Below are 15,827 nucleotides of genomic sequence, written 5' to 3'. Positions count from 1 at the left end.
AGGTGTCGTGGCAAAATTTCAGGCTGTTAGCGATTAAGCATATATTAGCGCACAAATTGTTAATTAGAAATAATAAGAAAAGTATAAACAGCATAAAAATTTGGGAACAAATCTTTAATATTATTTTGGCGTAGCGGTTCCTATCCACTTTCCGTCAGGACATTCTGTATGTGTACCAACACATTCTTGGATTAGATAGAAAATGTAGAAATAATACAAATTATTGGCTTGAGTTGGTTTATAATTGTCTATTGTAGATGCTTTTATGTTTAATTTTTTGTGATTTTAATTTCCTGTACTTGGTTAAGTGATATTTATTCTTAATGTATTATAGGGAAATTCAAAATGGAACTAAAACATTGGAAGCAATATTGTACATAATGTAAATAGTGTGTGAAATGTATAATGGTTTGGCAAAACAATAAAAATGATTATTGAAAAAAAAAAAGAAATCTTATGGACCCACACGAATGGAAACTGGATCCACAAATCTTCAGCATGTTAACACAAAAATGGGGGAGCCCAGACATAGATCTATTTGCCTCTCTCCATTCTGCACAAGAACTCATCACAAAAAAGCATGGAAAGTGGATGCTCTATCCTTCAGCTGGAAAAACCCATCAGTCTATGCCTTTCACCCTCTGCCTCTACTTTCCAAGGTCTTACTAAAAGTCAGACAGGAAAAAACAAAAATGATTCTAATTGCTCTGGACTGGCCTCACCAACACTGGTACCCACTTCTAAGGAATGTGTCACCTCCCCTCCATGGTACTTGCCTCAAACACCTCACCTATTGTCTCAGCAGAGCTATCACATTCTGCACACTCAGCTCCAAACTCTGAATCTTACATCATGGCCAATCAACTAATTTCACCAACCACATCTCTCAGTAAACCTGTGATGGATGTTATTTTGGAAGCCAGAAGGCCTAGTACTAGAAAATCTTATGCTGATAAATGGAAGAGATTCTGTGCTTGGAACCAAGCACAAGGAATAGACACAGCAAAGCCCAATATTCCTCATATTTTGCAATACTTAACTGAGATGCTTCACAAGGGCCTATCTTTTTCTTCAATAAAAATCCATGCCTCTGCCATCTCGGCTCATTACAACACAGAGCCTCCCCTCTTTTCTCATCCCCTGCTAAAACAGTACCTTAGAGGGGCCAAAAATTTAAGGCCTCCCAGGAGAGCGCCAACTCCTGCATGGGACCTCAATTCTGTGCTGGAAAAACTCATCCTACCTCCTTTGGAACCAGCAGCTACTGCGGATATAAAATTTCTTTCTTGGAAGACAGCCTTTCTTTTGGCAATCACTTCAGCTACAAGGGTTTCAGAACTACAGGCTCTCATGGCAGTGGAGCCTTTCATTATTTTTTACCCAGACAGGGTGGCCCTCAGGACCAGTCCTTCTTTTATGCCTAAGTGGTATCCAGTGTGGCTCTTAACCAGATCATTCAGCTGCTAACTTTCTTCCCAAACCCGCAGAACAAGGGGGAGTGGATTTTGCATTCATTGGATATACACAGACAGACAAGATCCTACTTAAACAGGACAAAATCTCCAAGAAAGTCTGAGCAACTACTGGTGGCATTTTCTGCAGGATCAGAGGGGAAGGCTATATCAAAGCAGACTATTTCTAAATGGATAAGCCATTGCATTTGTTTCTGCTACTTGCACCATGGTAAAACTGTGCCCAAGGGGATCAGATCCCATTCCACCAGGGCTGCCTTTACTTCAGCAGCTTTTCTCAGAGGTGTCCCTACCAAAGACATTCTAGAAGCTGCTACATGGAGCTTTGTTCATACGTTCACAAAGCATTACCATTTACCTCTCTTTTCTAAATCCAGGGCAGGCTTTGCCACTGCAGTCATGCCGGGCCTATTAGCTGCTCCTAATGCTGTTTAGTTCCATCCTCCCATCCATTGCTTTGGGATTCTACCCAAATGTAATGACTGCAACAGTGAAACACAAAGAACATAGTACAGTTGTGTACACTTACCATAAATGTAGATGTTCGAGTGTATTCACTGTTGCAGTCCGGATTACCCATCCGCCAGCCCCCTTTCTATACCTTTTCTTTCCTTCACTATACTCAAAAGCTTTTGTGGTGTATTTGCAGTAGTTGAAGGTAAATTTTATGTTTCTAAAGTGCATTTGTATATATATATATATATATATATATATATATATATATATATATATATATATATATATATATATACTCCCCATTTGGGGGGGCACCTGACATCTGGGGCAAGAAAAACTGATTAAAATGACGTCTGCTGCATGTTTTATACCCCTGACGACCTGACGTCATGGAAGAGGAGATAGCAACCGACGCAGGACCCAAGACTTTGATGTCCTTCAAGGATGCATCTGCAGTCCTAACAAATGGGTTGTCCTGCCTCAGGCAGCCCTTCGGTCGGCCGGATTCCAAAGTCTGGGTCTGGCCTCGGCTGATGTCGCACTTCACCCGACGTCATCGCTGCTGGGGTATTAAGGCATCAGCCGACGCCATTTTCCTCAGTCTTTCTTGCCGCGCGGTGCCCGAAGCAGAAGCTGTTCGCAAGTGCCGGTAGGTCAGATCCAGCGATTTCTACTACCGAAGACTTCTAAAAAAGCTAAGTACCCCGTTGGGGACTCTTTCTTGCCTCAGCCGATGTCAGAAAAAGTAAATAATTGTTGAACTTGTGGGAAACAAATACCTCATAAGGATTTCCACTCTTACTGCCTTCCTTGCTTAGGCCCAGACCACGACGTATCAGCTTGTTTAGCCTGTGCATCCTTCAACCGACGGACGCTTAGACGTCGGTCGGAGTTTGCAGAAGAGTTTTTTGGTCCCGCTTTTGCATATAAAATGCTGTCGGAGACTCCGACTACGCAACTCCTGAAAATATCAGGCCTCATTCCACAAGAGCTACAGCCACCACTACAGCTTTCCTACGAGGAGTGGCTACCAAAGACATTTTAGAAGCTGCTACTTGGAGCTCCGTGCATACATTTGCCAGGCATTATAATCTTCCTTTATACTCCAGATCCCGAGCAGGTTTTGCAACTGCTGATGTTCTTCATCTCACATTGCTGCAGTCCTTACACTTGGGTAGTCCGCTGTCCTCGGTCGGCCCGAATATCAAAGTATAAGGCTGACGTCGGTCAAGGCGCATTAGACTGACATCAGGACGTCAGGGTACAAATGCGCATGACCGACGTCATATCCTCAGTCTTTTTTGCCGCATGGTCCGATGCAGAAGCAGCGTTGCAAGTGCCGTTCGGCGTTCTGAAATTGTTCGATTTCGGAGTTTCAGACCGAGTCAAAGTTGGCTAAGTACCCCGTTGGGGAATATTTTAGTTTTTTCTTGCCTCAGTGGTTTACCGGATGTCAGAAAAAGTGAATAACTGTATTTCTTGTGGGAAACAGATACCGCATAGAGATTATCATACTTTGTGTATTCCTTGTTTAGGGCCTGAGCACGACGTTGTTGGGTGTCGCTTTTGTGCTAGATTCAATAAGCGCACTATTAAGAGAAGGTTAGATTGTGCCAAGTTAGTCTTCGGGAAGCGATGCAATTATAATATGCCGTCGGATGCTCTGGCGTCCGCTTCTTCGAAGAAGCGCAAGGATAAGGCAGCTAAGCCCAGGTTAGACGAGTCGTCCGTACCGGACGCTGGTTCTTTAGAGGTGTCGGTGGAGCCGGTGGTTCCACCGGAGGTTTCTCTGGAGTCCCAGGGGGAGACCTTGTTATTGCAGGATGTGGCCTCCCAGGAGGCAGGTCAGGCTGAAGGGGCTTCTCAGGTTACTGTACTCCCCTCCCTTCCTAGGGTGGTTAGGCCTTCTCCTTCTGTTTCCAAGGCTTCTCCCAGAGGCAGGCCAGGTTTAGCTTCAGTTGGTGTCACTCCTAGTTCTTCAGGATCTGTGCCCAAGAAGCATATGCTTAAAATGGCAGAAGATTTGATTACCTTGATTAGGGGTTCTTTGCCCCCTCCTGATAAGAGGCCTAGGGTGGAACCTGAGTTGGGGAGTTTTGAGCAGGCTTCAGATGTTTCAGAGTCTTCGGCTGAAGACTTGCAGGAGTATTCTCCTTATTCTGATTCTGATGTGGATGATTCTACTCCTTCTGCTTCTCCTCCTGAGGATTTTTCTTTTCAGAGACTCTTCATTCCATGAGGGAGCATTTTAAGTGGGAAGGTCAGGACTTCTCTGATTCCAGGAAAAGGCTTAGGGAATTTTTGTTTTTACCCCAGCATAGGCCTTTGGCTATACCTCCTGTTCTGGATGTTGTGGAGGATGTGTTTGCTGAGGCTTCTCTTAATCCTGATTCTTTGCCTCCTGCTCCTGTTAAGCCGGATAGGTATTATAGGGTGCCTGAAGCTCATAAGTATCTTTTTAAGAGTCCTAGGGCAGACCCAGAAACTGTTAGTCAGGGGCCTAAGGGTGTTAAAGCTTCTGTTGTTAAAAATCCGGTTCCTCCAGATAAAGAGGCCAGGGCTTTGGATAGATGGGGAAAGAAAGTCTATACTTCTTCCACCCTAGCTATGAGGGCTCTGAATTGCCAGTTTCACATGTTGAAATACCAAAACTATCTACTGTCTCAATTGAAGTCTAAGGTAGATGCTCTGGCGGAAGGTATTGAGTGTAAAGAGTTACAAGATTTGGTACATGTCTCTGAACAAGTGGGTAAGCATTCTTTGCAATGTGGTTTTGATGCTGTACAGGCCTCATCTAGGGTGGCTGCCACTGGGTCAGTTCTTCACAGGCACGCCTGGCTAAGGGATCAGAATTTATCTGACCATGTTAAGACAAGGATTTTAGATGCTCCTTTACAATCTGATGTGTTATTTGGTTCTCCTGTTGAGGCAGTCTTAAAGAAAATGGAAGACAAGGCTAAGTCTATGCAGACTGTTAAAGATTTTTTGCAGGTTCAGCCTCCGAAGTTTAGCAGAAATTGGCCTACCAAGGGGTGGACGTATCCTTCTTATGATTCCCAGTCTAGGGGTAGGTCTAGACGTGGTAGGGGCAGAGCTCAGGGCTCTTTCAGGCCTAGAACAGGGAGTTCACCTGCACAGTCTTCGGGTGAGGGCAGGGGTCAGTCCTTTCGTAAACAGACCCAATGACCTACCTTTTCAGCTGCCAGAGCCTTCTCGTCTGGCAGCACCTTTGGGAGGAAGGTTGGCACTTTTCAAGGAAAATTGGAGTTTAATTACCCAAGACAGATGGGTATTGGATATCATACACCAAGGTTACAGGTTTTATTTCCATACTTTGCCTCCTTTCAAAGGCATGCCAGACATTCCTCCTCAGCAAAGAATAGAGGCTCACAAACAGATTTCTCTGCTGCTCCAAATAGGAGCCATACAACCGGTCCCTCTGTCAGAAGTGGGCCTAGGATTTTATTCTCGCCTGTTCCTAGTACCAAAGAAGGGGAACACATGGAGACCAATTTTGGATTTATCTATCCTCAACACTTATCTGGACATTCCCAAGTTCAAAATGTTGACGTTACAACAGCTTTTACCTCTGCTGGGCAAAGATCACTGGATGGTGACTCTGGATCTCAAGGAGGCTTACCTTCATGTTCCTATCAGGCTAAGTTGCAGGAAGTATCTACGTTTTCGGGCTGGGACTTCTCATTATCAGTTCTCTGCATTGCCCTTTGGCTTGTCTACTGCCCAGAGTGTTCACGAAGGTTCTGGCTCCAGTGATAGCTTTCTTCAGGCTAAGAGGAATACAGATCTATCCTTATTTGGACGATTGCCTGATTCTGGCTCAAGGAAAGGACGAACTTCTTCATCATCTACACTATGTGATAGCAGTGCTAAGATGCCTGGGGTGTTCTGTGAACGAAATAAAGTCCAGTCTAGTACCCTCTCAGGACATGTGCTTTCTGGGTGTGAGACTGAATACAGCATCCCAGATGGCCTTTTGACCCCGGACAAACAAAAGAATCTTTCTCTTTACTTCCATCAATTGTCTCATCAGTCCAGGCTGACTGCAAGGACAGTCCTTCAAGCCTTGGGGTTCATGGCATCTTGTATTCTGGTGCTTCCCAATGCCAAACTGCATATGAGGAAGCTACAATGGTATCTCAAAATGTATGGACACAGCACTGCCAAGATATGGACACTGTCATTCAGATAATACCTTGCATTCAAAAGGAATTTTTGTGGTGGGCTCAGGAATGTCACCTAAACAAGGGACTCTGTGACCCGGCCAGAGGCGAGTCAGATTCTAACGACAGATGCCTCAGACAAAGCTTGGGGAGCTCATCTAAATGGAAAGTGGATACAAGACACGTGGCCTGCCAGACTTCTACATCTACATATCAACCTGAAGGAGATGTTAGCAGTCCAATTTGCATTAATAGCTTTCAAGGATTTACTTCTTCCAGGACAGGTGTTGATTCTAACAGACAACACAACTGTCATGTGGTACATCAACAAGCAAGGGGGAACACATTCTTATCCTCTGTGCAGACAAGCAATGATTTTGTGGGAGACTGCTCTGTTTAAAGCTAAATCTACAGGCAAGGTTTCTGCCGGGAGCACAGAACTCCTTAGCAGATGTGTTGAGCAGACAAATTATGGATCCCCACGAGTGGAAATTGGATCCTCATATATTTCAGAAATTGACAGTGTCATGGGGAACTCCAGACATAGATCTGTTCGCTTCTCCACTAAACTACCAGCTGCCAAAGTTTTGCACAAAAAGTTTTCATCCCACAGCTTGGAAAGTGGATGCTCTTTCATTCAATTGGAGCAATCTTCATGTGTATGCCTTTCCGCCTCTGCCTCTCCTCTCAAAGGTACTTCTGAAGGTCAGACAGGCCAAGCCAAAGATGATTTTAATAGCTCCAGATTGGCCTCGACAGCATTGGTACCCACTACTGAGAAGTCTGGTGCGGGAGCCTCCATGGCCTTTACCTTCGATTCCACACCTGCTGTCTCAGGAGAACAGTCATTTACTCAATGTCAAACTTCACTCTCTTCACCTGACAGCCTGGCATATTCTGTTTTAAACCCTGGAGGGTTTCAGCTTCCACAGCAAGTTTTGAATGTTATTTTGGAGGCCAGAAGGCCTAGTACAAGGAAAGTGTACGCAGATAAATGGAAGAGATTTTTATTTTGGAGTGCAGCAAAAGCATTTGATGTTTCTAAGCCTAATTTAAGTGTGGCTCTTCAATATCTTACTGAGTTACTGGACAAAGGTTTGTCCTTCTCTTCTATTAAGATTCATGCTGCAGCAATTTCTGCTCACTATGATTGTGACCCACCTTTGTTTTCTCATCCTTTGTTTAAGCAATTCCTTAGAGGGGCAAAGAATATAAGACCCCACGGAGAGCTCCTACTCCTGCTTGGGATCTCAATTTTGTGTTGGAGAAACTCACTCTACAACCTTTTGAGCCTGCAGCTACTGCGGAGTTGAAATATTTATCATGGAAGACTGCTTTTTTGTTGGCCATTACCTCTGCGAGAAGGGTTTCTGAATTACAGGCCCTTATGGCAGTTGAGCCTTTCTTAATTTTCCATAAGGATAGGGTATCTTTGCGTACTAATCCTTCCTTTATGCCTAAAGTGGTTTCTAGTGTGGCTTTAAACCAAACTATTCATTTGCCTACCTTTTATGCAAACCCCCAAAATAAAGGGGAAAGATTTTGCACACTTTGGATATACACAGGCAGTTGCGATATTATTTGAGCAGAACTAAAGGATTCAGGCAGTCTCAGCAGTTATTTGTTTCTTTTGCTTTGAGTTCTCAGGGCAAGCCTGTGTCAAAACAAACTATTTCTAAGTGGATTGGGTTGTGCATTGCTTTCTGTTATTCCCATCATGGCAAGGAGGTTCCAGCTGGGATTAGGCCTCATTCCACTAGGGCTACTGCCACTTCAACAGCTTTTAAGGGGGGTGGCAACTAAAGATATCTTGGAGGCAGCTACTTGGAGTTCAGTGCATACTTTCTCTAAGCATTATCACCTTCCACTTTACTCTAAATCTAGGGCTGGTTTTGCCACTGCTATTTTACAGGGCATTTTGGCAGCTCCTGCTTCTTTATAGTTGTGCCATCCTCCCTTACCTCTGCTTTGGGATTCTACCCAAGTGTAAGGACTGCAGCAATGTGAGATGAAGAACATAGTACAGTTTTGTACCTACCATAAATGTAGATGTTCGAAGATCCACATTGCTGCAGTCCAATTTACCCTCCCTCCTTCCCCTCTGTAGTTAGAGGCGGTTGTGTGGGTTGGATTGTAAATATTGTGTATATTGTATATATTGTACATATTAGTGCTAGGGTGGTTGGTTGGTTGTTTTGTTGTCTTTGTGTTTTGACCTTTCTTGTTAGGGTCTTCTGACATCTGGGGCAAGAAAAGACTGAGGATATGACGTCGGTCATGCACATTTGTACCCTGACGTCCTGATGTCAGTCTAATGCGCCTTGACCGACGTCAGCCTTATACTTTGATATTCGGGCCGACCGAGGACAGCGGACTACCCAAGTGTAAGGACTGCAGCAATGTGGATCTTCGAACATCTACATTTATGGTAGGTACAAAACTGTACTTTTTGCAAGGGATCTTAACTACACCATCATTATCTTAGTGCCTCCTCCCCCAGTTTGGCTATGGTATTCTACCCATTTGTTAGGACTGCAGATGCATCCTTGAAGGACATAGTACAGTTTTGTACCTACCATAAATGTAGATGTCCGATAGCTATGCATCTGCAGTCAGGATTACCCACCCTCCTTCCCCTCTGTGGTATTCCTAGGGTACTTACCCCACTTTTAGCTAGCTGGGGGAATCTATTATGGTGTATTTGTTTGTATATATATATATATATATATGTATATATATTTTGCTCTCTATTGTTTGGAATTATCTGCATTTATCCAAATTTAGCCTTCCTAGAGGGCACCTGGCATCTGGGGCAAAAAACACTGAGGAAAATGGCGTCGGCTGATGCCTTTATACCCCAGCAGCAATGACGTCGGGTAAAGTGCGACATCAGCCGAGGCCAGACCCAGACTTTGGAATCCGGCCGACCGAAGGGCTGCCTGAGGCAGGACAACCCATTTGTTAGGACTGCAGATGCATACCTATCGGACATCTACATTTATGGTAGGTACAAAACTGTACTTTATTCAGGCCAACTGAGGGCAACCTGCCAGCATATTACCCAAATGTAATGACTGCAACAGTGAATACACTCTAACATCTACATTTATGGTAAGTGTACACAACTGTACTTTACTGATGTCTAAATAGCTTAGAGCACCTATTCTAACTTTCTACTCAAATATGTTTGTCGGTACTATTCTAACTAAATATCAAGAGGATAATGCTTTCTGGCATTCCTTTTCTATGTTGCTATGCAGGTATAACTTTTGTTACTGTGGTTTTGATAATGACTATCTTCATATATTACCCTAGTGCCTTAACTTTATAAACATATTAACTACAAACTAATTTTTTGAAATATTGTACTGTACTTTGCATATGTATTAACAGTGGAGTTGGCACCTGTCTTCCTCATAGGACCCACCATTGTCATAGAAAGCAATTAAACTGAATTGAACTGCACACCTACCTAACATATTCACAACTAACTACAGCAGACAAGCTCATTTATCATCCAGAAAAATGCCCTGCACTAAAAAACATTAATGCTCTACTGTCCAACAAGGGGCCTCTGTTCTAGTAGCAAATTGTTACTGATCACAAATAAGTCGTAATGTTGCAGTAGACTCGCTGTACTCCCAGTATGTTGGTAACTCTGAAATAGTATCCCCACAAAAGTAAAATTCTCCAACAAACTCCATAGCTTTAAACTACTTCTCTAACAACCTCTTAAACAGTCCTGGTTCTCCACATGCTTATCACCAGGTTAGGACTTTGTGCTGACTGTACGATACTCTCCAGATACTCTTCTTAAACAAAGTACTCTCAACCTCTCACTGAAATGGCAAAACAGTTTTATACGTAACTGCTGCCTGTACAATCCACTGTTTGCATGTGGGCTTTCTCTTCAGTAAATTGTAAAGTTCTGCCTCCTGTAAAATCTTAGAATGTAAATGTAAGTACTGTACATGTAACTACTGTGTGTATGAATGTAAATAGGAATATAACTGCTATACATTTAACTGGAATAAAATATAATACAATGTAAACTTATGCAGCTTTTCCCCCCTAGCCTCTGCCGAAAATGGGTATTAACCAACTCGCACTTTCCTGGTAAACAAATAAATAACTATGGAAAATTGGAGGTGTAATGTAGAAGTCCAGAAAGTTGTCAAAAAGGAGTGCAGGAAAAGGGGAAGATAGAAGTGAGCAGGTTAAGAAGGAATATTGGCTGGCTAAGAGACTGAGTGGTCACAAGAGCAAAGAACAAGAAGTCCGAGGCACTCTACCATGCTCCAGCTTCTGGAAAATTATTTTGCTGATTGCGCAAAGAAACTGATTGCAAAGGCAGAAAGATAATGAAGATAGTCCTCTGAAAGTACCCTTCATAAGAGATGCTGGCTACAATCTGCTCACCATTCCACAGGACATCGAAGGCAGGTGGAAGGAGCACTTTCCAAACGGAGAACTCCACAGACATACTGCCATATACACAGTCTACAGTGAAGTAGGAAAAAGTCCACTCGAGTAAATAAAAACAGCAGTAAAGGAAATTGTAATTGGGGAGAAAAGCAGCAGGCTTAGAGGAGATCAAGACAGATGTGATCAAGATGTTGGATGAGTCAGGAGGAAAAGTGGCCCCTAAGGGTACTCGTAGCAGTATGGAGTAACATGTATTCCGTACTGTTGGAGAATAAGCATTCAAGTGCCATTGTACAAGAGAAAAGGGGACATTTCACAAATGCAGGCAGTAGAGACGTATCATGTCATACTGCATGAAAGTGTTGGAGATTGATACATTTGCAGAGTAATAGAAAGTAAGATGGGAGATGAGCAGTTTGAATTTAAAGCAGTATGCAACACAACTGACCTAATATTTGCAGTGAGACAGTGAAAAGGAAAATAGAGATGAGTATTCATCCTAGAATTGGAGAAGGCATATAACAAGATTCTAAGAAAGCTCATTTGGACATTCCTGTAATGGTTTAAAGTTCTGGAAACATTGATAGATTTAGTGCAGGCTAAGTACAAGGACCCAGTGATAAAAGCACTGTCCAGATTCAAAGGGGGTTCACAGTGGCCTGGGAGTGAGAGATCAGCAAAGCTGCTGTTCGTAGATGTTATGGCATTACAAGCAGACTCTGAACAGGAACTTCAACAAAGGATAAGGGAATGGGATGCAATTTTGAATGCACATGAGATGAAACTGAGTACATACAATACTTTTGTTATTGCGGCAAACATGGAAATCGGAAGAAGCTGAAATTTGAGAGACTGGAAAGTTGTGGAGCAAGTTTAACAGCTTCAGGTATCTAGGAGGATGGTTGAAAGGAGAGTCTGAATGGAAGAGGTCAGTGCTAGAATCATGCTGCAGCCAACTGGCACAGTGTTAGGGTTAATAGATGAAAGAAGAATGCTAATAAAGCAGAAAAGTGAGATGTGCATAACAGTGGTATGACCAGTACTTCTGTGTGGTATAGAAACATGGGCATGGAAAACATAGCAGTTGAAGCTAGATATGGTTGAGGTGACGTGCCTGAGATAGGATGCACAGTGTGGGAAGGGTGAAGAAATGACATCAGAGCAACAGCCAATGTAGCTGTAATTGCAGAAAAGGTCAGAGAGAGCAGACTACACTGGTTGGGTACATATGCAGAAAAGTAGAAGACTATTTGATGAAGTTGAGTTGAGAGAGATGGGAAGAAGGCAAGAGGAAACGAGGAGAACCAGCAAAGGGATGAATTGTGAAAACCTAGGGCAACTGATGCTTGACTGTAGAGAATGTAGTAGTGGCATTGAATCAAGAAGTGCCAACCCCATGTGGGTGGTGAATGGGGAGGGAAATGATTTTGGTTTGTTGCTTGGTTATTTGAGTTTGTTTGCCTAAGTACAGGTAAAAATTACTCAGTGTTTTTCTCTCCCCTGCTAAAATAGTTCTGGTGATCTTGTAGTAGAAACTGGTGAACATTTTTCACTTCTGAAATATCAAATATGAATAATTTTTTAAGCCCATAGGTGGCTCTTTACAGACCTGTAGAACACGAATGGCTGATGTATAAATTGTTTCTAAATTTAATGTTTAATCCCTTTCTTGGATTACTATGTCTGCAGTCATGAAGTGTTTTGAGCAAATTAAGGTGGTATTTGTACACTGTTCCCCTCAGCCTTAATCTGCTTTTACTGCTTGTTCTTTCTATCCTACTTCTGAAGTACATGTTCAGGTAAATGGACCATCTTGGTGTTGGGGCATCCCTATGGACATTTTCACCTGCTTTCAGAATACCACATTTTGTGTTATTTGGCTTCTGAACACAATCACAGGGGGCAGGGTTGCTGTTTGATGGGGTTTATTCCTTGCTTGGCAGTATGTTGTTTTAAGCTTCAAACATAATTGCCTGGTGAGAGTAAATCCTGCCATGATGCCAGTTTCTACCAGTTATGCATTACTGCAGTGCCGAGACTTTCATCTGTATTTTATGTACTTATAGTTGCACTGAAAGTGTTGAGATGCAGTACAATGAATATTCATGAATTATATTTTGACTTGCAGTTACGTTATTGTATTGTTGCACGTTCTGCCCTGTTTAGTGAAAAAATACATAAAATATGCAAAGTCGTATGACTAGTGTGCTTTCTTTGTACCAGGTTTTTTGGATATTTCTAAAATAGTTTGCTTTCAAGTAACTGTATATCACTTTAACTGCTCTGCCTTTTCTAGTAGTAGTGCATATTTTAACATTAGTATGACTGTGAAAATTGTAGGTGATAATGTGCAGATTTCCTGATGCAGGTTTGCAGATTTTACTTTTTTTTTAATGTTCACAACAGGTTTGCAGGAATTTGTAGGAAAACAGATGAATGTGCCTTATTAAATCACTCAGCTGAGTGGGGTTACAAATTTTTACATCCTGAGATGTCTTGGTATGATTTTTGTAGCACTGAGGAGAATGTTTTGCTGCTGTCCAGCGAGTCAGGGCAGCTATGTTTTAAAATGGAAGTCTTTGAACTGTGATTAAACTCTGCCTGGTGTCTGAACTTCACATTTGTGCTTATGCTTTAATAATGGCTGGAAGTCTCAGCAGTTTGCCAGATGTGAATGCCTCTGCTGAATCGGAACAAAATTAGTAAAGTAAAATAGGTTAATATCCCAAATTTTGGGAACTGGTTAACAGGTCTAATCTTACAAGCTTTCCCATCCTGGTTAGTATCCATGGTCCTTTTTACTTGCACTAAAGTTTTTTGTCAGATTATTACATGGGATACGGAGTAAAACCCAGAACCCTTTGATAGCAGATTTTCAGTTTTACGTAGCTGCCCAGTGGCATAGAAGCATGGTGATTGGTCTGTGCCACTGGTAACCTGTAATTTTGAGCAGACCTGCGCTGCTGGTAGGGCTGGTTGACGGGGGAGATTGAATGAAGCATCAGACCAGTTCTCCTGTTTGGGGAAGGGGTGTACAAGGGATAATGATGACTGTACAACCTTTAGTGAAGATGAGGAGACTGGCAGGATATGATGCCATTTCATAAGACTCTGCCCTTAAGGATTCTGATTTGTCTGCTAATATTCATGAAGGCTTCCAGCTGTATGACCACAACTCCTCATTCGATTCTTTGCCTCCATGGAAAAATACAAAGGAGTACCAGAAAGTCCAGTTCCGTAGGAGATGGGAGACCCTGCTAGCGAGGGGACACATCTCGGGGGGGGGGGGGGCAGTTTCAGGGTGCAGGATGTGGGGATGAGTTTAATAATTGAAATAAAAATTGACATCACAAGAAAAGTAACCACAAACTTGTAAAATTCTGACCTGCATAATGTTATTACTTCTTCGTAGGTGAATCCAAGTCGAATACCTGCAGTTGTGGGTGGGCTTCTCGATGTAGATTGTTCAGAAGACATCATCAAAAATCTTATTATGATTGTCCGTGGGCAGTTCTCGACAGATGAATTGGTAGCTGAGGTGGAAAAACGCAACAGGTGATTTGTACTGGTGAATTCTGTAGAACCACTGGAATTTAAGTGTGAGGGAGGGCTATGATGATGTGAAATAAAAATGGATTAACTGTTGCCTTATCATTCCAGGTTAAAACTGCTGCTTTCTTGGTTGGAATCTCGAATTCATGAAGGCAGTGAAGAGCCTGCTACTCACAATGCCCTAGCTAAAATTTACATCGACAGCAACAATAATGCGGAACGTTTCCTGCGCGAGAACCCATTCTACGACAGTTGTGTTGTAGGCAAATACTGTGAAAAGCGGGATCCCCACCTAGCCTGTTTAGCATATGAAAGGGGGCAGTGTGATCTTGAACTCATCAAGGTGAGCTGTTAACTATTTTTAGGTGATACTTCAGTGCCATTACAATATCTTTGTTTATGTGCAGGGATATATTGTGTACTGGCATTACAATGCTGTGAATATACTAAGGTATTTGTTTTAAATGTTCTGATTTGTAAATATTTTCTTTTCTTGGACCTTTTTCATTTGACAATTTAAGGAGTTGCATGTTCGTATGTTACTGATATCAGACATTTTTTATGTTCATTTTCATGTGTATAGAATTCATTTTTAACAGGTGAATTGGATCATCCCCACCCCCTTTTAATCATGCTGATTACAAAGAAAACATTAAATTAACATTTAGCATAATGCAGCACTTAAAGTAATGCATAGTAGCATACCCTCTATGCAATAAAGACTTGCCTAGTTGACAAGTATCAGAGAATAACCCATGTATTGATTTGTTACACTGTAGCATTTAGTAATGATTGGTAATTTTTTGTCCCAAGACTGTTGTCTGTAGGATCAAATGGCTCATCTAGGGCTGACTAAATCACACGGTGTACACCCCCTACTAGCATAGATTGCTTCTGTTGTAGTACTCTGGCTACTGTGTATTTAGTAAGTTTATTTTGTAAGTTTTGACATTGGGGGCTCTCCGTGATTGGTCTGTGATTATAGTTTTCCTTCATTCCACTCCAGCTATTTTTCACAGAAGTTTCCATATTTGTGTGTGCCCTCTGCTAGCACACATTTTGATGATGCTCACTACATAAGGAGAGCATGCTGAGTTTCTGAAGCACCATTTTTGGTGCTGATCACACAGTTTGGGTTTTGTTCCTGACATAAGCTATGGGAAAGTTTAGTTCTCCTTTGCTCAGTCTCTTCTAAACAGTCAGCATAGTATTGTGTTTAAAGGTCAAGAGCTGGGACCTACACTGCACTGATATTTCCTTCTGCATGAGTTAGGAGCATGATAAAAAAAGCACAGTAGGTGACTGTTGCAGCTTGGCCACCCATGTTTGTGGGTTGGAGAAGTTCTTAGGTTCATAGGTTCATAGGTTCATACTAGGCTATCTGCCCGAGGGCATTTATAAGCCTAGCCCATTGTTTTGTGGCTTACGCCACCCCTTTAGTATGGGGAACTATACCCATTATTTTGCTGTGCCTCTGTCGAGCAGTGACACTGAGGTAATTCCTGGGGTATATCTGCGATCTCCCATCCATTGGTCAAGATTTCTCTTGAACAAGGCCAGCGAGGTGCTCTGCCTCACATGTATCGGGATTTTGTTCCACAGCATAGGGAGTCTTTGGGTGATGAATCTATCTCTCCAGCACGTCCTATTAATAGCCGTGTCGAGGTTAAAGTCTCCCGCCCTTGTGGCTCTGATGGATCTAGATTTTTTGAGGTGAAGCATATTCATCAAATCTGGGTTT

General features: G+C 42.4%; 1 protein-coding gene across 5 annotated transcripts in view; it reads left to right on the top strand.

The window, feature by feature from the left end:
• The window catches only part of LOC122799579 (clathrin heavy chain 1-like), a 1,937,764-nt gene that overhangs the window by 857,803 nt on the left and 1,064,134 nt on the right, over positions 1–15,827 (top strand). For all 5 annotated transcript variants that reach the window (XM_044068726.1, XM_044068727.1, XM_044068725.1 and 2 more), the window contains 2 exons: positions 13,947–14,089; positions 14,195–14,429. In XM_044068726.1, coding sequence (XP_043924661.1) covers positions 13,947–14,089; positions 14,195–14,429 — 378 coding nt within the window. The remainder of the gene's footprint in view (positions 1–13,946; positions 14,090–14,194; positions 14,430–15,827) is intronic.

The sequence above is a fragment of the Protopterus annectens genome, chromosome 4.part0 (genome assembly GCF_019279795.1).
Source record: "Protopterus annectens isolate FY-2018-M chromosome 4.part0, PAN1.0, whole genome shotgun sequence".
NCBI lineage: Eukaryota > Metazoa > Chordata > Ceratodontiformes > Protopteridae > Protopterus > Protopterus annectens.
This window is presented reverse-complemented; position numbering and strand designations above follow the sequence as displayed.